We start from the raw sequence: 26,333 nt of genomic DNA, 5'->3' as shown, positions 1-26,333 counted from the left end.
CCCAAAATATGTTATAAAATGTTTTACCAAGTAATATAGCAAAAGAACACCATGAACTCTTTAAATATATGGTGACGGCATGACAAAATGAAAGACAGAACTTTGTCCAGACGTGACTGAATGGATGAACAAATTGTATGTTTATGGGACAATGAATACATTCTTATTTGCATAATAGATCAATTTCAGAATTTCAGGAAAAATGGAAAGACTTTGTCGCGCTTCGGGGCGCCCCCTGGCGGTAGCGGCGACGGGTCCAGGGGAGACGGTCCCGGTGGGTCTGTTCTGAGCGCCTCGGCGGGGCCGGAGGGTACCCTGGTCGATGGAGGCTCCTTCCCAGGCGGCCTCAGACACACGTGCGGCCCTTATCTGAACCGGTGGGACCGGTCAGCACTTGGCTCCACCCAGGCCAGCTGCGCCTTTCCTGTCCAGGGCAGCCTGACCTCCTTCACCAACGTCAGCCACGCTCTCACTGACAAACCACCACTTTCCTCCTCGGCCCGCCTCCAGAGCCTCCTTAAATCCCCCTCCACCCTCAGCTCCACCCCTGCTCTCAGGTGCCTCCACCCAGCGTCATGCCCACTACCTGGGCCACCTGTGGCCACGCCCACTGCACCCACTTCCCCTTAGCCCATTGGTGGGTAGCCTGTAGGGTTGTCTCGCCCCCCTCCTGCCTTCTTGGCCTATTGCCTGCCTCCCCTGCGGCGGACAGCCGCCCCCGCCACTGCCGGTGATGCCTGGGAGGCCCGGCTGCCTCCTGCCCCCTTCCCCCACCCTGTAGCCTCTGGCCGTCGCCTGGGCCGGCTCTGTGCACCTGCGCCAGCGTTTGGCGGCGCGGCCCGGCCCGGCCTCCTCTCGTACCAGGGCCTCTTCGCCGCCGCTGTGCAGCTGGCCACACTCCTGGGCCTCTTCCCTGGCCGCCGGTTGTCCTGCTTCCCAGCGCTCCTGGCGGCGGCGTGGTGGCGGCTGGCGGGCCCGCGGGAGCACCGCGGCTCTCTGCTGCCGCCGTGGCCTTCGGGGCGCCGTGGCTCGCTGTCGCTGCCGCGGCCTTCGGGGCGCCAGGGCTCTTTGCTGCCGCCGCTGCGTCTAGGCTCCCTGCGGCCCCCGTGTCCAGGTAAGTGGGGCCGGGGTCTTCGCCACGGAGGGGGTGGGGGTGGCCGTAGTCCAAGGGCACCGCGCCCGGCCTCAGACAGACTTTTTCGACTATGTGGCCAAAAGAGAAGTTTTTTTTAAAATATACTGAATATAAAATGACGAGTATAACATAAATAAGTGAGAAGTTGGAGAGGAGGAAAAAATGTGCAGTTTTAATAATCTGCGATATATTCTGTCTTTGATATTATGTCTATACTTTAATGTTACTTTTTGTTATGTTATTATGTAGATTTAATACTTCGTTACATACATTGTTTTTGATATTATGTTTACTGTCTAATGTTACTTTCTGTTATATAGTCTGCTTTTGATATTTTTTCTACAGTCCAATGTTATTTTCGGTTTTAATAATATAATTTTAAAAAATTATTTCATTTCCAGGGGAATTCCCCTTTGCCGCTACACAGGAAGATCTGTTATGCCATCGGAAGTGCCCCATACCAGCTTACCAACAACGCTCTTGGATTTTTCTTCCAGCTCTTCTTACTCGATGTTGTTCAGGTGAGCTAGGATGGAGGAAGGCAGCCGATTTCCAACTGATTTCTTTTGTGTGTGTTGTGAAGTTGGTGGGAGGGAAGCCCGAGTTCCAGCCCTTGGCCTATCAGGAATGCTCTTTCCGTGCTATGAGCCGGACGTTTGTCTTGATGCAGCTCGAGCCGTTCCTTGCATCTCTGATTCTTTTCCTTGGGCGAGTCTGGGACGCGGTGTCGGACCCGGTCGTGGGATTTTTGGTCGGCAGGAGCCCCCGCAGGAGATGTGGCAAATTCATCCCTTGGTGAGTCAGGAAGGAAAGGATTCTGGGATCAGATCCAGAGATCTGTTGATGGGAATCTGTAGGCACTTGAGTCTTAAATTATTACCAGCAATTAGTAGAATAGTGGATACGTGCTTTCCTTTATGCACACAACTCGCACAAAAGGTCTAGAGTTTCCTACTTGTATCTGACAAAGGGAGCTCGACTCTTGAAATATGGTTGGTCTTTAAGGTGTTACGGGACTCAAGACTTGCACATCTATTGCAAACTGACATGCCTGCTCAGTTGAAAAGGTCTAGGCACTTTTTTAAAAGCTGCAAATTCAGGGAAAGGGGCTGTGAAGGCTTCCCTGTAGCTTAAGACCTTGAGTTAACATCTTTCACCAGCATTCAGACCTGTGGTTCTGTATCCTCTGTGCCGGGAGAGGTTAAACCCGTTGGGTTTCTGCCTTCCTTGCAACTGTTAGTCCCAGGAACACATCCAGAGAATAGTGATGCTGAGGTTCAGTTGTAATGAAATGCAATGAGTTCCTTGTTGGAATTGAACCTCCATATTCAGAAGCAGTATACTGCTGAATACTAGAGGCTGTGGACAAGCAATAGGGGAGTGGGCCCTTAATACCCTGCCTGTAATCATCTAAAGACTTATGGCTGTCCACTGTCAGAAAGAGTATGTCTGTCTAGACGTCCCTTACATTTGATCCAGTGATGCTCTTCTGATGTTCTTGTTTTCTCTTTACAGGATCGTTGGCTCCACACCTTTTGGGGTCTTCTTCTACTTCTTGCTCTGGCTTGTCCCTACTGATGCCCCCTCCGTGTCACTGAAGTTAATTTGGTACTTGGTTATGTACTGCTGCTTCCAGACGTGCATGAGTGTAAGGACTTCTGTGTGGGGCTGGTGGATGTTTGTTCATCTTTCCATTCTTCTCTTCTGCATCGATGGTGGTTCACTATAGAAAAGAGTCCAGTAGCACCTTTAAGACTAACCAACTTAACTGTAGCATAAGCTTTCAAGAACCACAGTTCTCTTCATCAGAGGCATCTGACAAAGAGAACTATGGTTCCCGAAAGCTTATGCTACAATAAAGTTGGTTGGTCTTAAAGGTGCTACTGGACTCTTCTATTTTGCTACTACAGACTAACATGGCTAACTCCTCTGGATCTATGATGGTGGTTCACGTGGCACTCAAAATTCACCAGTGGGGTGTAGTGGTTAGTGTCAGACTAGGGTCTGGGAGACCCAGGTTCGAATCCTCACTTTGCCATGGAAGCTGGCTGGGTCGTCTTGGGCCAGTCACACAAACTCAGCCTAGCCTACCTCACAAAGTTGTTGTGCGGATAAAATACGGGAGAGGGGAACTATGTAAGTCTCTTTGGGTCTTTATTGGGGAGAAAGGCTGGGTATAAATGAAGCCGATTAATTAAATAACAACACCACTTGCAGCCGGGCAGTTTTTTTCCTGTCCCTCAAGTTCTGCAATTGGGCCTGAAGACGAGGCAGTTTGCCTGGCACATTGTTGAGCCTTTCCTTTCTCCAAGGATCTTAGGGTAGCATTTTAATATTTAATATTCTACACCCGCCAATTTTAATGGTTTTTAATACGATGTTTTAATGTTTTTATAATGTTTTTACTGTTTTTAATTTGTTGTCAAACCGCCCTGAGCCCGTCTGACGGGGAGGGTGGTCTAAAAATGTAATTTAATAAATAAATAAATAAATAAATAAATAAATAAATAGCATACCTGGTTCACCACAATCCTGTGAGGTACAGTTGAACCTGCCTTCAGCTGAGTCCATCTAGAAGTCGGCCTGCTTGGCATGCTCTCCTTAGACTGGCAGCATCTCTCCAAGAGAAATCTCTGCGGAGCGCATTTTTTAGGTAGATGCTGGGGATCGAACTTGCGGCCTCATGCATGCAAAGCAGGGCCCTGTCCCACCAGCCCACAGCTGAGGACCTGGTCACAGGTGCCTCCTTCATGGCTGAGCAGAGACTAAAGCCCACAATAATTATTTATTTATAATTTCAATTTATAGACATGGCTCAGGGCACTGAACAATGTAATGATAAAAACATTCATAAATAATAAAACAATTTAAGTGATCCATAATTTAAAAACATTCTCAGACGGAGATAGGGCTTCAGATTCCAATGTTGTCACTGCCCTACAAGAAACAGAAAGGGGGCAAGGAGAAGGAGGGGGGATTGCCATTAGGATGGTATCTGTCACTGTCCTCAACCACAAGCCTGGCAGTACATCTCTGCGTTAGGTCTTGTAGGGAATAGATGTTATTTGGTAGGGAGTTCTACCAGGTGGGAGCCAGGGCAGAAAAGGCCCTGTTCTGGTCGAGGACAGGTGGACTACTTTTGGGCTAAATCGTTCTCAGCAACACGTAACACTCTTCGGGGAACATACCAGAGGAGATGGTCCCGAAGATACGCAGGTCCCTGACAGCTCAAGGGCTGCCAGCCTTCCAGAGGGTACTGGAGATCTCCTGGAATTACAATGGATCTCCAGACTGCAGAGATCAGTTCTCTGGAGACCATAGCTGCTTTGGAGGGTGAACTGAAAATTAATGGATGGCTGCCCCCATACAAATGCAAGTGAAAAACAAAGGAACTAGTCCACGGGAAGCACACTACAGTAATCAAAGAATTTACAAAAGTGTATTCAAAGTGCAAGTGCTATAAATAGTTAATAATTCATACATATTCCAAGTTAATTCAGATATTCTTATCCCATATACAAGACAGATTTTACAGGGAAAACCTTCAAAACTGTATGTCAGACAGCCGGGCATCAAATAAATAAAGTCTTTTACAGAGTCTTATACAAAATACTGATGTTCCCAAGTCCTCCCGGGTCCAAAGAAGCGGCAACGATGAAAACGAGGAACTAAATTCCAAACCACGCCCAATCTGGGGCCGGCTACACGCTGCAGATTTCGTAACACCTTCGTCAGGAGCGTGTGGTTCGCTAAAATAAGGTTTAAAAACCTTTTTATATCCAGCGCAAATGCACCACGACCCACAAGTAACAATTACGTAGAAGTGTACCTTCATTATAGGAGGAACAGGCATAATCCAGCGTTATTTCATTATTAGAACCAAGAACCCGGAACACGGCGGCTGTGCTATCTCTCTTGCGCAACTAAAACGCTTGGCGGTTCCCCTTTTCATTCCCTACTGGCTAATGACTGATCGGATCCTTAAAGGGAACACGCTCACAATCCATTTCCTATATACAACACATCTTGCAAGAAACATATCTCTGAAGGCAATTTCAAAGAAAACAGCTGAGGGAGAGGTCGTGATTAAGACCCCGTGGATGGACTGTGTCCAGTTTATGAATCCAATATGCCTCCCAACATAAGAGGGATAGTTGAGCATTGTCATGATTATGTCTGCAAAACTTCCAAAACAGAAACCCTAATTGCGTTCTCCTTGTGTCGTGTGATAAACATGTAGGTTAGTCCTGCCCCCCTCCCTCTCTCATCGGATGCACAACGTAGCTGGAGTCTCGTTCCCCACAACTGAAGGTCTCTGATTGCAATACGATGCACGTTGGAGGCCCCAAACAGCTATGCCAAGCAGCCTTTTGATACTCATTGATAGGGCACAGTTGCTGTTCTTCCAGGGAGGTAGAGCAAGATGGGTAGCCGTGTTAATCTGTCTGTAGCGGCAGAAAAAAGCAAGAGTCCAGTAGCACCGATAAGACTAACAAACTTAGGGGCAGGGTGTGAGCATCTGACCAAGAGAGCTGTGGTTCTCGAAAGCTTATGCTACAATAAAGTGGGTTAGTATTAAAGGTGATGCTGGACTCTTTACTATTTTGCCTCTACAGACGAACACGGCTAACTCCTCGGGATCTCTTTTCTCCAGTAGAACTGATTTCTGTAGTCTGGAGAGGAGTTCTAATTCCAGGAGACGTCCTGGCCCTACCTGGTAATCCTAATATTGACCTACCTTAGAGGATTGTTGGAAGGGTTACAGTGATAAGGACTTTGGACATTCAGAAGTGCTATTAACCTGCTAAGTATTGCTATAAAGAAACAACTGGTGTGTGTGTGTGTGTGCACGCGCGCGCAAACCAGCAAGTGGAGCATATTTGGGCCATGTTAGTCTAATGTGGACCTGTCCTGTTCTCTTTTTCTAGTGTTACCATGTATCATACTCCTCACTAAATATGTTCCTGGGAGGGAATCAAAGAGAACGGGACTCTGCCACGGCCTACCGTAAGTCTCTTTGGATGCCATTTCGTATGTTCCCTGTACAAATGTATGTACAAACTAGCGACAAAGCTCATTGTGGGGAAAAATACAACGGGCTCTAGAAAGGGGAGGGCGGGCGGGCAGGGATTCCATCCTCCTCTGTCACTGATCTTGGCTGGATGAAGGCAGGGGGGGCAGGCATTGCCACCTGCTCTACACCTGATCCTGGCTGGGTAAAGGGATGGGCATTGCCTCCTGCTCTATGTCTGATCCCAGCCAGGTGAAGCAAGGGTGGGCATTGCCACCTTCTCCGCGCCTGAGACAGGCTGGGTGAAAGGGGGGTGGGCATTACCTCCTGCTCCACACCTGATCCTAGCTGGGTGATGGGGAGGTGGGCATTGTTACCTGCTCCACTCCTGATCCCAGCTGAATGAAGGGGCGGGCATTGCCGCCTGCTCCGTACCTGATCCCGGCTGGTGAAGCAGAAGTATGTATTGCCACCTGCTTTTTGTCTGACTCCAGCCGGATGAAGTGGGGCGGGGGGGGGGATTTCTGCCTGATCCACGCTGGATTCCAACAGTTTGAATGGGGGGGGGGACGGGCATTACTTCCTGCTCTGCACCTGATCCCTGCTGGGTGAAGTCAGAGGTGGGCATTGCCACCTGCTCCGTGCCTGATCCCAGCCAGGTGAAGGAAGGCAGACATTACCTCCTGCTTTGCACCTGATCCCAGCCAGGTGAAGGGGACATGCGTTGCCACCTTCTCCACTCCTGATCCCGGCTGGGTGAAGGGTGAGGTGGGCATTTCCTCCTGCTCTGCGTCTGATCCTGGCTGGTTGAAGGGGGGTGGGTGGGCAGTGCCACCTGCTCCGCTCCTCATCCTGGCCAGCTGAAGGCAGGAGCCATTCAACAACAAGGGGAAAACCCGCGCGGGGAATTATACTGTGTTCAGTATATAACCAACAATTCTGTAACAGCAGTTCAGTGTATTCAGAATGTTTATCTCAAGCTTATAGCAATGTAATATATTTCCAATTCAAAATACTTGTAACAAAAAATTTTTATACAGGATGGACCTTCCAAATTTCAGTAACCAGTGTCCGTTGCAGTGTTTTCCTAAATACAACTCATATAGTCACAAAATAAAGTATGCAGACAATAGTCCAATGGTCGGAGGGAAGACACGCCCAATCCGGGGCTGGCTAACACACAGATTTTGTCCAGTGCCTCCTCAGGGGCGTCTATCTTCGTCGTTTGTGCCACTCAAAACCAAATATTCTTTATATCTGCAAAACAAACATATCTTCACACGTACACTCAATAATAATGTCTATCCCACTCAGTTGGTACAATCCATAAACACTTACATGTACAATTTTCCAAATAACTCATGGTCTGCAGATCACAGGTAAAGTGACATTGAGCTTTCACTGGTAGCATGCGGCGGCAGTCAATTCTCTTGCGTGCCTCACGCAAACTCAAACGGACCCTTTTAAACTGTTTAATTAGCCCGCCCATCTAATGAAAAGGAACAGGTGGTTCTCCATCAGCATAAGTAAATTAAAGAAAACAATTCAAAGACAACTCATTGTTTAGTCCTTGGTTCAGATTATGCCACACGTGATTAGGTTTATTTTCTAGTGTAATTATGTCCCTTAAGACCATAAATTCAAAGGTGGTCGGAAACGGGTGGAATAAAAGTTGACGCGCCTTTAAGGCGGCGGGGCACCGGAAAACCACCACTATTCTCCGTAGATGGCAATGCAGCGAAAAATAATTTTAATTTGATTTGGCGAACTAATTTATAAATATCCACGTGCGTTTGTAGGGGCCTATATGGGGGAGTGGGAACAAATCCCAAACCCCTATTAAGTACTGCCAATTCAGCGGCACTTAATGGGCGGGAAGCCAAATTAAAGACTAAGTTTTCTTTTTTGGTCTCTGGAAGGGTTTCCTTTTGCCTCTCTCTAAAAAAGAAGACGATCCCCGTTGCGGGGGATACACAGTTCTTGTACGTAGAGTTCTACCGCTGGGGCCCTCATCGCCTGAACTATCAGAAACACCCGAGGTTTCAGAAAATAAACCTAATCACGTGTGGCATAATCTGAACCGTGAGGAAAGGCAAGCGATAAGGAACTTACGTCTGGATCCTACACTAGTAATTAAATCTGCCGACAAAGGGGGTGGCATAGTGGTCCTTAATAGGGAGATGTATGTAAATGAGGTCCATAGGCAATTACAGGACACTTCTAGCTATGCAAAGATTTCATTTGATCCTACTAATCACATACAGGGACTTGTTAAGATAGTATTGGATGAGGCCAGGGAGATGGGGGACATAGAAGATAACCTATATCATGCACTACAGGTAAAAACTCCAAGAATTCCGTTATTTTACATCTTACCAAAGGTGCATAAACAAGTCTTCCCTCCCCCGGGCAGGCCAATCGTGTCGGGCTGTGGTTCCGTGTTAGAACCTTTGGCCATCCTTTTAGATACCATCCTTCAACCAGTGGTGCAGGTGATTGATTTTTTGTTACGTGATACGAAGGATTTCATTAACCAGGTGGAGAGTACTCACCTGGAAGAGAATGATGTGTTTTTAACAATGGATGTAAATTCACTTTACACAATCATTGCTCACGAGGCTGCCAGGGAAGTTGTCGAAGAATCCCTTAGGAAGGGCACAGGATCGTGTCCCTTACCGGTACCACTTCTGTTACAAATGCTGGGTTTAGTACTGGAGAAAAATTATTTTAAGTTTCAGGAACAATTTTATTTTCAGAAGAATGGCGTTGCCATGGGATGCTCGGCCGCTCCGAGCATCGCCAATCTTTTTCATAAATGAGACCAACCCGTTTAGGAACTGGATTCGTTTTTACAGAAGGTACATTGATGACCTTTATTTTTTGTTTTCTGGGGAACAACAGATAGAGCCCTTTTGTACTTGGCTGAATAGCCGAGACCATAAGGTTCAGTACACTTGGCAACATGCCAGGGGAGAGATTGATTTTTTGGATGTAATCACGTACAGGGACTTTTGTAACAAGGTTAAAGTGAGGACTTTCACCAAACTTACTGATCGCAATTCTTATTTAGATTTTTTCTCATTTCACCCCAGGCATTTAAAAGAGAATATCCCATACGGACAATTACTACGTATCAAACGCAATTCTTCTACTTCCCAGGATTTTTTAAGGGATAGCAGGGCGTTGTGTAGGGATTTCAGACGTAGGAATTATCCTGATAGAATTCTTAATACCGCACTCTCACGGGCTAAGATGGTAGATCGGAGGAGATTGTTTCAGACTAGACCTCAGGACACGGTAGATAGAATTAAGTGGGCACTGGATTACACTCCCCTTGCTAACCACATTAAGAGAACGGTGGATCGACATTGGACGATCGTCCAGGACATTAAAGGCTGTGAACAGCGACCACTGTGTGGTTTTAGAAAAACAACTAGCCTTAGGGATAGTTTGGTCCACGCACGTTTGGATGGCCATAAAGAAAGAACACACTTACGATTCGGTTTCGCTTTCTCAGCCATGCCGGACGCTCCTCTCGGCGGGTCTGGGAGGAAGCGCCCGGGCACCCTGACCGGGTGGCTGATCTGCAAGGATTAGCCCCCAGGACTCCCAGTTAGGGAGGCAGGGTCCGGGACGCTGCGGGAAAACCCCCCCGGAATCAATGCGGGGGGGGAATTGCCCGTTTGTCCCTATGGAGGCCGGCAGACGTGCGCGGCGCCTTGAGTGCCGCCGGGCAACGAGAAACGGCAAATAAAAGAAACAGGCGGAAGCCTGTAAACAAGCGAATCCCTTCTGTTCTACAAGCGTTTGTGAAGGAGAGGTTGATCTGAAGAAGACTCGCTCTTCCCCTTCGGTGAGTTCCAGAATTTGGCTGGCGCCCCCCCCCCCCAATGGCAGCAAAGAAGCAAAGTCCCGCTCTGGGTAAGTCAATCTCGGCTACCTTGCAGAAGGGAGAGTCACTCGAAGAGTTGGTGCGCAGGGTGGTGGTGGAAGCCATAAAACCCTTTGTTGACAAGCTGAACGAAACTGATCAAAGGGTGGGCTTAATTGAAAGCGAAGTGAAAACCATTAAGGAAGTAGCGGGGGGGGCAGAGAAGTCTGCTCTGGAAAGTGCGTCACTTGTGAAGGCTACGAAAAAAGAGCTGAACTTGGTAGAGAACCAGCTGATCGGACTACAGGTGGAACGAACGCAGACCATTTTGCGTCTCCAAAACGTGAAAGAGGAGGAAAATGAGGATCTGTGGGATTTGGTCTCGGAACTACTGGCGACACCCGCGAGGACAACTAAAGAAGAGGTTAAAAGCGCCATTTTGGAGGTCCGTCGGGCTTCTTCAAAATATGCAACAAAGCGACAGCTGCTTCGCGAGATCATTATTGACTTTTCATTTAAAAAGATTCGTGACACTATCCTATATAACTCATACAATGCGGATTTGGATTTTATGGGTCTTAAAGTCAAGATTTTGAAGGACGTTCCATTTCTAGTCCAGAAAAGACGTTTTAAGTACAAAAAGTTCGCAGCTCTTCTGAGGGACCATGGAATAAAGTATAAATGGTTACTTCCGGAAGGAATATGGTTTGGACATAAAGATCAAGCCTATAAGATACTATCAGAAGATCAACTAAAGGATTTTGAGGATAAAAACCCGGAATTCCAGTGCACCAAGAACGAAGAAAAGGAGAAGCCTGAGGGGGGGGGGAGGAGGAGAAGAGCACCGCAGCTGCGGTTGCACAGAGAGAATTGCGTCCGGGACCCAGAAGGGGGAGGAAAATTTAATTAGAATTTGAAATGTGTATTCTGTATGATTAACCACCCCATCATTATCTTATTGAGCTATTTTTTTTATTATGGCAGTATGAAGGGAAAACATTGAAGTGTAGTGTTGATTGTAGGTTATCCTTCCCTTTTTGTCCCTTTTTCCTCGCCCCCTCCCTTTTTCTTCATCTCTATCCCCTTCCCTTGTGATAGTCTTGTGTAGTGTTATTGTAGTGTTGTGTAGTATACTGAAAAATAAAAATTGTTAAAAAAAAAGAAAAAGAAAAAAAGAAAGAACACACTTACCTCAGGGTAATTTTAAATGCGGCAGGTGTGCCGCATGCAGCCTCATGTCAGAGGGGAAGGAGTTCTGGATTAAAGGAGAAAGGTTAACTATCGACCATTTCGCCTCTTGCCACACTGCAGGAGTGATTTATTTGATAGAATGCTCCTGCAAATTTTTGTATGTAGGTTGCACCACAAGACCATTAAAAACACGCATTCTGGAACACCTCTCCCGCATTCGGCACAAAGTAACAGAAGCCCCTTTGGTGCAGCATTTCATTGATTGTAAACATGTTGCTAACTCCTTTCGGGTTGTGGTTTTGGAAGTTTTACAAAAAGAGCATTTTAGTCCAACTGCTCTTTTACGCAGAGAAGCTTATTGGATCTTACGTCTGGAAACTGTAAAGCTGCAAGGACTAAACAATGAGTTGTCTTTGAATTGTTTTTTTTAATTTACTTACGCTGATGGAGAACCACCTGTTCCTTTTCATTAGATGGGCGGGCTAATTAAACAGTTTAAAAGGGTCCGTTTGAGTTTGCGTGAGGCGCGCAAGAGAATTGACTGCCGCCGCATGCTACCAGTGAAAGCACAATGTCACTTTACCTGTGATCTGCAGACCATGAGTTATTTGGAAAATTGTACATGTAAGTGTTTATGGATTGTACCAACTGAGTGGGATAGACATTATTATTGAGTGTATGTGCGAAGATATGTTTGTTTTGCAGATATAAAGAATATTTGGTTTTGAGTGGCACAAACGACGAAGATAGACGCCCCTGAGGAGGCACTGGACGAAATCTGTGTGTTAGCCGGCCCCGGATTGGGCGTGTCTTCCCTCCGACCATTGGACTATTGTCTGCATACTTTATTTTGTGACTATATGAGTTGTATTTAGGAAAACACTGCAACGGACACTGGTTACTGAAATTTGGAAGGTCCATCCTGTATAAAAAATTTTTGTTACAAGTATTTTGAATTGGAAATATATTACATTGCTATAAGCTTGAGATAAACATTCTGAATACACTGAACTGCTGTTACAGAATTGTTGATTATATACTGAACACAGTATAATTCCCCGCGCGGGTTTTCCCCTTGTTGTTGAATTGCTGTGGCGGGGGCAGCCCCCTTTTGTTAGCTTAGAAGGCAGGAGCCAGGCATTGCCCCCTGCTCTACACTTGATTCCAGCCACATGAAGGGGGGACGGGCATTGCCACCTGCTCTGCGCGTGATCCCAGCCAGGTGAAGGAAGGCAGACATTACTTCCTGCTTTGTGCCTGATCCCGGCCAGGTGAAGGGGGTATGCATTGCCCCCTGCTCCGCTCTTGATACCAGCTGGGTGAAGGCAGGGGGCGGGCATTCCCATCTGCTTTGCGACTGATCCCAGCTGGGTGAAGGCTGAGGAGGGCATTACCACCTGCTGTGCTCCTGATCCCTCCTGGGTGAAGGCAGGATGTGGGCATTGCCACCTGCTCCGCTCCTGATCCCAAACGGATGAAAGTGGGGGGCAGTCTTTGCTGCCTGCTCCATGCCTGCCCCCGTCCTGGGCTTCCCACCATGGCGCGCTCTCTGGAGGTCCGGCTGCCTCATCTGGGCTTCCTTCCATGGCGCCCTCTGGAGGTGCACCAGGGTAGGAAGGGAGTTGTCTTGAATATGCTTAGCCTTTTATATAGTAAGATGTATGCAAACAAGTGTATCAACCCGGCTATCATCAAAATACTGTCTTTCACCAATACTGCGTGATGTAGTAGGAGGAGCGCTGGAGTATGACTGGGGAAACTCAAATCCTTACTTTGCCACTGAAATTTACTGTCAGCCTAGCTTGCCTCGCAGGTTTGTTATGAGGATGAGCTGCAGAACGGAGGACCATGTACGCCCTCCCCGCGCTCCATGGAGGAAGTGTGGCGTATAAATAGAAACTCTTTGCAGTCGCCAAAGTCACAGCTCATAATTTTTTTAAAAAAATGTTTTTAATCATCATAATGACCTGGAATGCCCAGGTGAGCCTGATCTTGTCAGATCTCAGAAGCTAAGCAGGGTCGACCTGGGTTAGTAATTGGATGGGAGACCTCCAAGGAAGATCAAGGGTGCAGAGGCAGGCAATGGCCAACCACCTCTGATAGTCTCTTGCCATGAAAACCTCACCAGGGGTCAGCATAAGTCAGCTATGGCTTGAGGGCACTCTCTACCACCACCAATAGCACGTTACAAAATAGCATCAGGTGGATAGCTGGATTGGCCTGCACTGGAAGAGCAAAATTCGGGTCTAGCAGCACCTTAAAGACCAAATGGAATAATAATAGTAATAAAAATAGCAGTAATTAAAAATAGCTGTGGTAGGCTACATGTGAAAACCAAGTGTGTATAAGCCCCCAACACTTCCCTAATAATAATTTGCTCCATTGATTCATGAACGTCGAGAAAATACTGAGATGGCAGCATTGGGATTGATTAATTAAGGTGAAAGGAAAATGTGACATTTTAAAGGGACAGGGAGGGCCTACATGGAACAGCTTGATACTGCAATTGGATTTTGAGTTTTAAAAATAGACATAAATGAGGACTGAAAAAGATGGAGAAAACTACGCAGAAAGCATCAAGCTGTAACAGGTGGCCAGCAACGTTGTCTGAACTCTCTGCTAAAACTGAGTGAAGGAATGAGTCACGGGAATTCTACAAATCGATGGCTAGTTCGGAAAGGACCCCGGCTTTGGGCTGTGCTTCTATCCAGGGCTCCTGCATGGGGGGCTGGAGTTCTAATGGAGTTACAACTGATCTCCAGGCTAGAAATTCGTTCCTTTGGAGAAAATCAAAGGTTTGAAGGGCAGAGTGTGGCATTGCACCCTTGCTGAGCTCCTCCTCTTCCCAGGAATTGGCCCCAAATCTCTTTGAAGTATCCAAGCTGGAACCAGGGCCAGATCTAGAGTGCCCGGCGCCGGGGGCAACGCTTGTAGGTCCTCGCAAGAGCGCGCTCCCGACGCGGCGTGATGACGTCATTTTGGTGACATCATCGCGCCGGCGCCAGAGGCAGCGTGCGGGGCTGGGAAGCCACCCACGCCATTCGCTTCTCCGCAGGCAAATGGCGCGGTCGGCTTTGCAGCCCCCCCCCGCTGTCTTTCGCCTGCACTGTGGGACAGGGGGCGGCCCGGCTGCCCCCTCTCCTGCGGGGCAAGCAAATGGCGTGGGTGCCTGTGCTGCCCTTTGCCTGCCCTGCGGGACAGGGTGCGCGGCAAGCCGGCCACCCCCTGTCCCATGGGGCAAGCGAAAGGGAAAGGCAGCACGGGAACCTGTGAGGCTGCCCGCGCCATGCACCTGCCCCGCGGGACAGGGGGCGGCCGGCTGCCCCCTCTCCTGCGGGGCAAGCGAATGGCGTGGGCGCCCGCACTGCCCTTTGCCTGTCCTGCGGGATGGGGTGCACTGCAAGCCGGCCGCCCCCTGTCCCGCGGGGCAAGCAAAAGGCAGCGCAGCTGCCCATGCTGCCGCCTGCGCGCTCCAGCAGCTGGCAGCTGCTCCCGGCGCCCCCTCCCTGGTGGCGCCCGGGGGCAGACTACCCCCTGCCCCCCCCAGATCCGGCCCTGGCTGGAACTGATCATTCTATTTCCATTTTCTAGTTTTACTGCTGTGATTTCAATGCTGCAGGTTAGATATTGCAGTTTTTAGTACAGTCCCCCTACCCCGCCGGTTGGAGACTTACAGATAGTTGTTTTTCTTACTTTTCAACAGTGTGCTTCTCTTGTTAGATCTTAATAGTGCAGCTTGGGTATTTTAAGCCACTTCATGTGTTCCTTCACTTGATAGAATGCTGTGTTAATATCAGAGATAATAGCCTCCTCCAAGTCTTTTGAAAGGGACGTGGATCCCTCCCCCAAATAGACTAAAAAGAGGAAGTGCAGGATTGCAAACAGCCTTGTAATTTTGGACCTGAAAAGTTGCATCATGCAGAGGCACAGTGGACACAAAATTTAAGGGCCATAGATCCAGAAGAGTTAGCCGTGTTAGTCTGTTGCTGCAAAATAGTAAAGAATCCAGTAGCACCTTTAAGACTAACAAACTTTATGGTAGCATAAGCTTTCGAGAACCACAGCTCTCTTCGTCAGATGCATTTGAGGAAGAGAGCTGTGGTTCTCGAAAGCTTACAATAAAATTTAAGAGGTATATCTTTGCAGCGAATGTGATGGGCAGCTCCAGGCAAGTTCCCCTCCCCTCTTTCCCTTTCCTTGCATTTCCTGTCTTTTGGCAGGGATGAGTGTGGAGGTGTTGAGCACCCTCGTCGGATCAGGCATCCAGGGCGAAATAGTTGGCAGCCACCACGCAAACATGAGGAAGACCTGTGACACCGAGAACGGCACCCTGGCGAACGGCACCTTTCTGCTCACCCACATGTTGGAGAATACAGTAAGAGTCTGGCAGCACAGCCGCATAGGCAGAAGCTGAGAGTGAGTCCCGGAGACGTCGGCTTGGGATGGAATGGAGGGGAGACTGGTGCCGGGGGGGGGGGGCCTGAAAAGGAGGCAAACAGTGCAATCCTAAGTAGAGTTACTCCAGTCTAAGCCCATTGACTTCAATGGGCTTAGATTGGAGGAACTCTTCTTAGGATTTCACCGGAAGTCTAGGGATTGGAACCAAGACATGCAGCCAGAGAGCTGTGAAGAGCAGGCTTTGGGCAATGGGATAAGGAATTGTTGCAATTGGAAGAGCAGAAATAGGCAGGGAAGTAAGATCGGTAGAAGCCCCCTTGGGCCATGGTTGGGGGAATTCATAGAATCATAGGTTTGGAAGGTACCCCTAGGTTCATCTAGTCCAACCCCCTGCACAATGTAAGAAATGCAGTTACCTCCCCCCGACACACACCCAGTGATCCCTGCTCCATGCCCAGAAGATGGCAAAACACCCTCAGGATCCCTAGCCGAACTGGCCTGGGGAAAATTGCTTCCTGACCCCAAAGTGGCGATGGGCCTTACCCTGGGCATGTAAGAAGGGGCCCCGAGAACTAAGCCCTGATGTAACCCTTCCTGCCCTGATGGAGGGCAATATTGCCAGGAATGGGCAGAGGGTGGCGTGCAGGTCCATGCCTCGGAGAGCAAGATTGGCACTCTTGCCTCTATTGCCTGGTCTCAAGGGGCTCATTGCAAGAACTGCCCAGCCTGGAGGGTCTGGGTTCAAATTCCAGCCCAGCCCAGTCTAATCTGTCACTGTCTTGTCTCCTCCTGTAGTTTGGTGTCTTTTGTCTAGAGAAGGAAGGTACAGTGGTCCTCTTTAGATGCTAAGGCGGGGCTGTTTCTCTCTGCTTTTCAGCGCAGGTCCTACATGGTGGCCTCCGTAGTGCTTGGATCTCTCTATTGCATTTCCTGCCTGGTCCTCTTTTTGGGAGTGAAAGAGCAGACAGGTACATTCATCCGTCCTGCCTTTTCACACCACCTTAATACAGATTTGGAAGAGCGAGCCAAGAGACGTATAAGCACATTCTCCAAAGCCGTAAGTGACCCATTCCAGTTCCGAAAGACCTTGGCGACGTCCGTAGTTCAGGATGTTTTGTTTCTCTACGTGCCTGAACCTCACAGTTGAACAAGTACGCCCCACAAACTCTGCAATATAACAGAGGGCGGATGCTGGTAGCACACCTCTGAGATCACGGGGTGCCTCTCTTGGCTTGCAGGCTGCCTCGGCTGTGCCCCTAGAAATATTCTCTCTCCACTGGTTGGGATATCCTGACCTGGATAGCCCGGGTGAGCCTGATCTCGTCAGAACTCGGAAGCTAAGCAGGGTCGGCCTTGGTTAGTCATTGGATGGGAGACCTGCAAGGAAGACCAGGGTTGCAGAGGCAGGCAATGGCCAACCCCCTCTGTTAGTCTCTTGCCATGAAAATTCCTCCAGGGGTTGCCATAAGCCAGCTATGACTTGAGGGCATTCTCCCCCACCACACTGGTTGGGTTGCTTGTGTCCTTGGGCTGGCCTGGTGACGGGTGACCCACAGACCCTGCTGGCGTTGCTAACCTCCAGGTGGTGGCGGGAGATCTCTCAGAATTACAGCTGATCTCTCGGCCACAGAGGTAGGTCTCCTTGGAGAAAACGGCCGTTTTGGAGGGTGGACTCTATGGCATTACACCCTGCTTCAGTCCGGCATCTCCCTAAACCCCGCCCTTTCAAGACTGCAACCCCAGATCTACCTGGAGCTGGAAACCGAAGGCCTTGCAGAAGTGCTGGGCTTGAGATCTTTGGCCTGTACAAATGTGCTTGACTCTAGCCATTCTCTAAGCCAGTCTCAGGCTTGAACCGGAAATCCCTGGGACCGCACCTTGGCCTTTCTGCATGCAAAGCCCTCCCGCTGTAAACCTCCTCACCGTGACCTCTGTCTTCCAGGCCCCCTCAGCCCCTTGGGGAAGTCCAAGATCCCCTTCTTCAAGAGCCTGCGGATCATCCTGAGCCACCGACCTTACATCTGGCTTCTCGGTAGCTTCCTAAGTGCCTCGCTGGCATTCCAGGTACTGTGTCTCCCTCTGTGGACTGGGGAGAACTGTTAAAAAGTGAGGAGGAGAGAGCAAAACAGCTACAGCATTCGCAATGCAGAAAGTATGAACTCCAACAGCTGTTAAGTGAATTTGTTATCCCTATTACCATACGGCTAGAAAGTTTCTGTCTCATACCAATGTTAAAAATTTGGCCAAGGAGAAAAATTCTATTTAGTACCAACTATTTTTGAAATTCTTTAATGTTTTCTAGGGAAGCTACCATCAGTATGTTAAAGACATGCATTGTAGTCAACTGCACTGAAGAAAACGGGCTTTTAAAAATGTGCCGGAATCCAGATGCTATTATCATTCTACAGTATTACCAAAGTGACTTTCTATACCCTTCACCAGGGGTCATTTTGTAGAAAAAGAGCTGCAGGAACTCATTAGCATAACTCATTAGCATATGCCACGCCCTTTGCCACCACCGGAAGTGTGTCGTTAGCATAACTGATTTGCATATGCCACACACCCTGACATCACCTATCCTGGCTGTTTTGGACCCAATCCTGGCCATTCAGGGCCAAAATTGGGCCCAAAATGGCAAAAAGGGGCTGAAAAGGGACCCAAAATCATCAGGATTGGGCCACTGCTGAGCAAGAGAGTGATCCACCACCTGTCAGAGGCCCGATCCAGGCAGTTTCAGCCCCAATCCTGGCTGTTTTGGGCCCAATCCAGGCTGAAACGGGCGGGGCGACCTGGCATGTGACCTTTTTGGAGAACTACGTTCCTGCACGTTCCCCTCAAAATGAGCCCTGCCCTTCACTATAATTTATCTAATCCACTGAACTACTCATTGAAATCAAGATTATAAATTACTTTTACACAGCTATACACACCAATCAATTACAGAATATTCCCAAATAGTAAAAAGTCCAGTAGCACCTTTAAGACTAACCAACTTTACTGCGGCATAAGCTTTTGAGAACCACAGCTCTCTTCATCAGATGCATCTGACAAAGAGAGCTGTGGTTCTCGAAAGCTTATGCCTCGATAAAGTTGGTTAGTCTTAAAGGTGCTATTGGACTTTTTACTATTTTGCAGCTACAGACTAACTTCTCAGAATATTCCTAGGCTCAAAAGCCAACCTTACTTCAAGTCACATCATCTGTGTACAGTTTAAGATTTGAACTTCGTACTAGTTATTCTTTCATATTAGAGACCTGGATTAATTGCTTTAAAGCCATATAAAACAGAAAGAGCCTATTTCTTTGTCCTCCAACCAATTGCCCAGGGTCTAGAAGAATGGCAGAGGCTTAGCCCCTCTCTTGAGCACGAGTGGGGGTCTGTAGCCTTCTGGTACCTTGAAAGAGGGGCCAAGTGACAATTAGCCCCATTGCTATAGTTAAGGATGCTATCAAATAGCGTTGCCAACCTGCAGGTGGGCCCCGGACTGGAATTACAACTAATTTCCATATGACAGAGATCAGTCTCCCTGGAGAAAATGGTGGCTTTGGAGGTTGGACTTTATGGCATAATACCCCCTCTTCAAGGACCATCCCTTCCCTGACCCCCTCCCCTCCCCAAACTCTACCCTTAAATCTCCAGGAATTTCCCAACCTAGAATCGACAACCTAGGATCCTGTGATAGTTTTAGGTAGGCAGTTGTGTTGGTTCACAGTAGAACAGCAGGATATGAGTCCAGCGTAGCACCTTAGAGACCAAGAAGATTTTCAGGTGTAAGCTTTCAAGTCAAAGGTATCTGAAAAAGGGAACTCCAGTTCCCGAAAGTTCACACTCTGAAAATCTTGTTGGTGTCTAAGGTGCCACTGGACTCAAATCCCGCAGTGCTTCTGAGAATGTGCAAAGTATCTGAAGAAGGGAGCTCTGGCTCTCGAAAGCTCACACCATGAAAATCTTGCAGGTTTCTAAGGTGCCACTGGACTCAAATCCTGATTTTCCAGGAGAGCTCCAGATCCCACCTGGAGGTTGGCAATTCTACCTTATATCAGAAGAAGGGAGCTGTGACTCTCGAAAGCTTACACTCTGAAAATCTTGTTGGTTTCTAAGGTGCCTCTGGAGACAAATCCTAGGATCCTTAGAGGAAGTTTAGGGCAGCATGCATGCTTCTCTGTTCCCTCCCTTTATACTCACCAAAGCCCTGTGAGTTCAGCTAGGCAGAAAGGGAGTGAGTGGCCCACGGTCACAGAGTGGAGAGTTATTTATTTATTTATTATTTATTCATTAGACTTATAATCCACTCTCCCTGCAATGTAGGCTCAAAGTGGATCATAACCTGATTAAAACACAATACAATATACACAGCAGCGGCGCCAGGGTTTTCGGTGCCCGCGCGTGTGTGCGTGCGTGTGCACGCACCAGCCTGTGTGATAATATCACGTATGACATCATCATGGGCGTGCGTGCGCCGCCAGCCCAATTGCTGTGGTGGGTGGCTGGGACGGCGTGCAGGTGGCCTCCCAGCTCTTCTGCTCAGTTGCCCTGTGCCACTGCAGACGCATGCCTGGAAACTGAAACCAAAGTGTGTGCTGGCGGAGGCGCGGGGCGGGAGGGCTAGGAGGCTGCAGCTCCCTGGTGTGCACTCCTCTGGCACCCCCTCCAGACCCCCTCTGGCGCCCTGTGTCCTGAGGCCACTGCCTACCTGGCCTCAATGGGTGCGCCGGCCCTGAATATACAATAAACGTATAGCTAAAGGCAATTTAAAACTGGCAGCAAAATTTTAACAGCAGATTTCACAGTCCTGCAAGATCACTGGGTCTGTGGAGGCTAATATACAGCAACGAGCTTAAACCAGGAAGTGGGGGGGGGTCTTCTCTCCCACTCAGTAGGAGGCTGAGAGGAGGCCTGCCTGCATCAACCTGGCGGAACATCTCTGTCTTACAGGCCCGGCGGAATGCTAAGTTGAGCCTAGATCTTCTAGATTCTGGTCCAGGGCTCTAACTTATTCCATCCTTTTTCTGGCATGCCAACCATCCTTCCGTTCTCCCACAGCTTGCCCAGGGGATTTTTGCCTTCTTCTGCACGCATGCAGCCGGGCTGCCTGACAGCTTCCCGTACCTGGTTCTCATCCTGCTCGTAAGTAGCTCCGCATTTGCCCTCTGTACAAGTTTGATCCTGTGGGCAGGAATAGGATTGTGTGCCAGCACACCCCATCATGGTAGCCATTCACCCTTGGGGTGGAAGGACCTTGTCCAACCTGTATAAGTTGGAGCTTTCCCAGGGAATCTTTGCCTTTTCCAACTGTACAGTCTCTGCACTCCAAATGTCTGCATGTGTTAGAAAACATTAGGGGAAAGAACCTTAGGGCAAGCTACGACATGGATGCCATAGAAGTAGGACCAATCACAATATGTTCAAAGTTTCAGGTAGGTAGCCGAGTAGGTTGGCACAAGAACAGGTATCTGGAGATGCAATGTTAGAAGGGTAGTTTAAAAGGACAGAGCCGGCGGCAGGGCAAAGGCTTTGCTATACATGGGAGCTGTGTGAAGGGGCTGTGAAATACCAGAAGGGAAACTTCAGCCCATTAGAACCCCTCCAGGTCCAAGCCTGGCTCTGGAAGACAGCTCCAGCCCATTTCAATTCCTTGCTGCCCTCTGGTTGCAATCCCACCCAGTTTTAGACTGGAGATGTGAAATTGACAGAGCCTTGGGGGAGGCGAAGATTAAATTAACAAACCGTCTGATGAGTGATCTCTGCCAGCTCTGTCTTTTTAAACTACGCTTCCCAGCTAACATTTTATCTCCCTACACTTGACAAATACGCACTGAAGCATCTCATGTAGAGAGACTCTGAGATCCAATACAGTAGAAGATTCCAAGCCACATGTCCTCCTCGGATGGACACAAATGCTTCCAAATGCACACTCCTTGCAGAGGCAAAGGAAATTGCCTTGCAGGCTCTTTGGAAAGATCCCCTGCTCCAAGCAGGCAAAGGAATGCTGGGACCAGCCCTTAAGAGATGCTGTTTGGTTTCAGTTTCCAAAGAAAGAGGACAGTTTGCTCCCTGCATGGCCAGTGGGAAGGGCTGCCAAATCCAGAGACCTGACCAAGTCTGAGAGGGAAACTACACGAGACGCCTGGGCACATGTTGGGTCCTGCAAAGTTCCCTGGGTATTGTAGTCTTACAAAGAACAGCCGCTTGATGCAATTCTCTCCTGGGGAATCTCTCTCTCTTGCAAAAAGCCTCGGCTTGGGTTTTCCTTTGGGGCTGGGGGAGGAAGTAACAAGATGCAGGAAACCCAGGGCGGCTTTTTGCAAGAGAAAAAGAGAATCCGCCAGGGAGAAGAGCGGTGTGTATGGGGGGGGCGGGGGGAATTCTTTCTCTCTCTCTCTCTCTCTTGCAAAAAGTTGCCCTGGATTTCCTGCCTCCTGTTATTCCCCCGCCCCCCCCGAGCTCCCAGAAGAAAACCCGGGCTGAGGCTTTTGGCAAGAGACAGAGAGAGAATCCTTCTCATCATTCTTCCCCCGATGGAGAATTGCATCGAGCGGCTGATCTTTGTAAGACTACACTACCCAGGGAAACTTGTGGGACCCGTCCCATGAAGAACACGTGTTTGCCGTCTCGTGTAGTTTGGCTCTGAGTCTGTGGTTGAGCTCATGACTGGGACATGTCTGTGCTTTCCTTGTGAAGTCAGCTGGCAAAGTACTGTCCTGGAGTTCCCTGTTTTTTTTCCAAGACCCTTTTGGATTTTATCACAAGACTCAATAACCAAGCAGGCATTTGGAAATATGCCGGGCACACGAGAATCACCAGATTGGTTAGAGGGAGAGCCGCTGGTCCTAGTGAACTCTGTATCAGAGAGGGATTTGAATCCATGTCTCTCTGCTCCTAGTCAGACGTAACAAGCCACTGCATCATTGTCACCCCTCGCAGCTTCCTGTCTGTTTTCCTTCAGGCTTTCCTTGAGCATGAAGAGATGCCCTATAGCTAGTAGCCACCTCCTGAAAATGCTCATCTGAGAAGTGTCTTTTGGTCTTCAAAAGCCATTGAGAAAACCTCTCTCACCCCAAGATCACCACGGCCATCAGGGTCCATTAACAAGCCAGTCCATTGCCTAAAAGTTGGTCCAGTCTTTGTGACGCCACACAAGAGCATCTTCAGAGGTAGTCTGTTGGGATCTGAGAGGCCACTTTAAGGGCACATGGTAAGCAAGCTTGCTGAAGCTAAGCAGGTAGAGGTGTGGCTGGCGCCTGGAGAGAAGATCAGCTTTGAGCAAGGGTTGGTTTCTATAATCCTCAAGCTTGAACGCTCTGTGACTACACTGGAGGTACTGCTCAACTTAATTCGGCTTGCATGTGCCCCTATTCTTACAGTCTTGATGGCACTGGCTGTTGTTCCGATTCACTCTTCCCTTAATGCTGACTTTAATTTTCCTCTTGTTTGTTTGTTTATTTTATTTAGTTTCAGATGGATAGCCGTATTGGTCTGCTGTAGAAGAGCAAGATTCTAGTCCAGTAGCACCGTAAAGACCAACAACACCACATCTTGTGGGCCTTTAAGGTGCTATTGGACGCAGATCTTAGTTTATTTAGTTGATTTATGTGAGGTTCTTTGGAGGTTTTTAAGCAGAGGCTAGACGGCCATCGGACAGCAATGCTGATTCTGTGAACCGGGGCAGATCAGAAGAGGGAGGGCAGGAAGGGTTACATCAGGGCTTAGTTCTGTGGCCCCTTCTTACACGTCCAGGGTCATGTTGATCGCCATTTTGGGCCCAGGAAGCAATTTCCCCCGGGCCAGTTTGGCTCGGGATCCTGACGGTGTCTTGCCATCCTTCTGGGCACGGATCAGGGGTCAGTGGGGGTGTGAGACGGGGAGGTAGTTGTGAATTTCCTGCACTGTGCAGGGGGTTGGACTAGATGACCTTGGGGGACCCATCCAACCCTATGATTCTATATGAGGTGCCTGCCCCTCTTTCTTCAAGGAAAGGCTCCTTACATTGAAGGAAAGCGCCAGTAGAATAGTTCCCCCAGACTAACCCTATTGACTGTTAAGCATGAGGAACCTGGTTTGACTGCAAAAGCACTTTGTTATGTGATGCTGTATTTTAATGCTATTTTTAGATTTTTTTTTGTTAAGTTTTGAGAAGCCAGCTTATGTGTGTGGGCATCAGCATTTTGGAAATCAATTTTAAAAAGAACTGGAGGTGGTGTAGTGGATAGAGTGCCGGGCGAGGATTTGGGAGATCCAGGTTCGAGTCCCCCTTCTGCCACGGAAGTTCGCCAGGCGACCTTGGGCCCGTCGCAAACTCTCAGCCTGGCCTACCTCACAGGCTTGTTGTTTTGGGGAAATGAAGGCGGGGAGAACGGCGTTCAAAGCCGCTTTGAATGCCCTGACTGAGGGAGAAAAATGGAGCATAAATAAATAAAGGCAAAGGATATAAACAGGGGTCATTTCATAGAAAAAGAGCTGGAGGAACTCCTTAGCATAATTCATTAGCATAACTAATCAGTATATGCCACGCCCCTTGCCATCATCGGAAGTGTGTCATTAGCATAACTGATTTGCATATGCCACACCCCCTGACATCACCTATCCTGGCTGTTTTGGACCCAATCCTGGCCATTCAGGGCCGAAATTGGGCCCAAAATGGCAAAAAGGGGCTGAAAATGGCCAAAAAGGGGCCCAGAATGGTCAGGATCGGGCAGCTGCTGAGTGGGGGAGTGATCCACCACCCATCAGAGGCCCAATCCGGGCCGTTTTGTCCCCAATCCATGCCGAAATGGGCCCAAAATGGCCGAGAGTCTGGTAGGCGGGGCCACCTGCCATGTGACCTCTTTGGGGAACTGCCAGAACTGAGTTCTGGTGCGTTCCCCCTCGAAATGAGCCCTGGATATAAATAAATAAAGGAAGGCTTTTAAAAGTGACTTCTGCGACCAGTATTACCATGCTTTGGCAGGTGGAAATTGCCATTCTCACTCTCTGATCTCTCCAGGTGGTCGCCTGCCTCTCTATCCCCTTCTGGCAGTGGTTCCTGGTCAGGTTTGGGAAGAAAACAGCTGCCTTTGTAGGCATGTCGGTGAGTGGCCTTTTCAAAGAGGCACATTGGCGCTTGAGTGTCAGAGAACCAGCTTGGTGTAACGGTTAGATTTACAGATCGGGAGATCCCAGTTCGAATCCCTACTCGGCCTTGGAAGCTGGCTGGGTGACCTTGGGCCAGCCACACGCTTTCAGCCTAACCTACCTCACAGGCTTGTTGTGACCTTTCCTTAGCCTAACAGCAGCTCGGAGAAAGGCCTACAGATCATTTTGCCAATAATGGAATGAAGCTAAAATGTGAGCCACCTCAGAATTGGCTTCCTGCTGTCCTTTTCACCATTGTGCCTCATGCCTGCAAAAGAAGGGTGAGGCCATCTCTGAAAGGCAGGGCTTTTTTTCAGCTGGAACGCGGTGGAACAGCGTTCCGGCACCTCTTGAAAACGGTCACATGGCTGGTGGCCCCGCCCCCTGATCTCCAGACAGAGGGGAGTTGAGATTGCCCTCCGCGCCGCCAAGCGGCACGGAGGGCAATCTAAACTCCCCTCTGTCTGGAGTTCAGGGGGCGGGGCCACCGGCCATGTGACCATTTTCTCCAAGGGCAACCCACTGAGTTCCACCACCTCTTTTCCCAGGAAAAAAGCCCTGCTGAAAGGTATGGTAATGTAACTGTAAAAGACCCACAAAGGGGCTGTCTTTGTTGTATTGGGCTCTCATGATCCCCCCGGGAGAGAGGTTTCTCTTACACCTGTTCTGCATAGGGGAAACTGAGGCAGAGAGCAGCTAACTTGCCTGAGGTCACAGAACTGAGTCCGTGTCAGAGACGACCCTCTGACGTTGAAGGGGAACACGCAGTTTCTAGACCTCAAGATCACAAAGGAAAGCGTTGGGATGTTTGGTAACTTACAGGTGGACCACCAACGAACTCCCCGCAAGGAAAAATCAGTAATATACAACGATATTTACTCAAATGCTCAACGAGAAAAAAGTGCAAAGCGCTATGAATAAATGCAATGTAATAAGAACAATATATCAATTCCACATAGCATAAATGCATCAATCCCTCAATGAACACAGCACTTCAATTTCCTCAATAAATACAATTACACAATCATAGATGGAAAGACTTGATGGTTTGACTTTGTATTACGGGCCTTTTAGGACTGCGTTGTCGATTACATATTTATTGGAAGAGGATAGTGATTACTTATGAATTATTTATGATTGTGTAATTATCTTTATTGAGGACATTGAAGTGCTATGTGGATCCAGAGGAGTTAGCCGTGTTAGTCTGCAGTAGCAAAATAGTAAAGAGTCCAGTAGCACCTTTAAGACGAACCAACTTGACTGTAGCATACGCTTTCGAGAATCACGGTTCTCTTCGTCAGACGAAAGTCCAGTAGCACCTGTAAGACGAACCAACTTGACTGTAGCGTAAGCTTTCGAGAACCACAGCTCCCTTCGTCAGTAAAGTTGGTTAGTCTTCAAGGTGCTACTGGACTCTTTTCCGAAGTGCTATGTGGAATTGATATATTGTTCTTATTGCATTGTATTTATTCATAGCACGTTGCACTTTTTTCTCGCTGAGCATTTGAGTAAATATTGTTGCATATTACTGATTTTTCCTTGAGGGGAGTTTGTTGGTTGTTTGCTTTTGTGCTCTCCCTGGCCAGCCTCTCACCAGTATAACTTCCGGGTTCCCA

At 48.6% G+C, this 26,333-nt stretch overlaps 1 protein-coding gene across 5 annotated transcripts in view; it reads left to right on the top strand.

The window, feature by feature from the left end:
- The window catches only part of LOC129330539 (sodium-dependent lysophosphatidylcholine symporter 1-like), a 42,707-nt gene that overhangs the window by 8,298 nt on the left and 8,076 nt on the right, over positions 1-26,333 (top strand). For 3 of the 5 annotated variants that reach the window (XM_054980605.1, XM_054980603.1, XM_054980604.1), the window contains exons 2-9: positions 1,537-1,656; positions 1,806-1,930; positions 2,651-2,783; positions 6,064-6,142; positions 15,429-15,583; positions 16,484-16,574; positions 17,549-17,670; positions 20,650-20,733. In XM_054980605.1, coding sequence (XP_054836580.1) covers positions 1,537-1,656; positions 1,806-1,930; positions 2,651-2,783; positions 6,064-6,142; positions 15,429-15,583; positions 16,484-16,574; positions 17,549-17,670; positions 20,650-20,733 — 909 coding nt within the window. Of the gene's footprint in view, positions 1-1,536; positions 1,657-1,805; positions 1,931-2,650; positions 2,784-6,063; positions 6,143-15,428; positions 15,584-16,483; positions 16,575-17,548; positions 17,671-20,649; positions 20,734-24,589; positions 24,674-26,333 lie in introns of all 5 variants that reach the window. The other 2 variants (XM_054980601.1, XM_054980602.1) reach the window with 1 other exon arrangement.

This window comes from Eublepharis macularius, chromosome 5, assembly GCF_028583425.1.
Source record: "Eublepharis macularius isolate TG4126 chromosome 5, MPM_Emac_v1.0, whole genome shotgun sequence".
Lineage (NCBI taxonomy): Eukaryota > Metazoa > Chordata > Lepidosauria > Squamata > Eublepharidae > Eublepharis > Eublepharis macularius.
The sequence above is the reverse complement of the archived record's forward strand: the minus strand, read 5'-3'. Positions and strand labels throughout refer to the sequence as shown.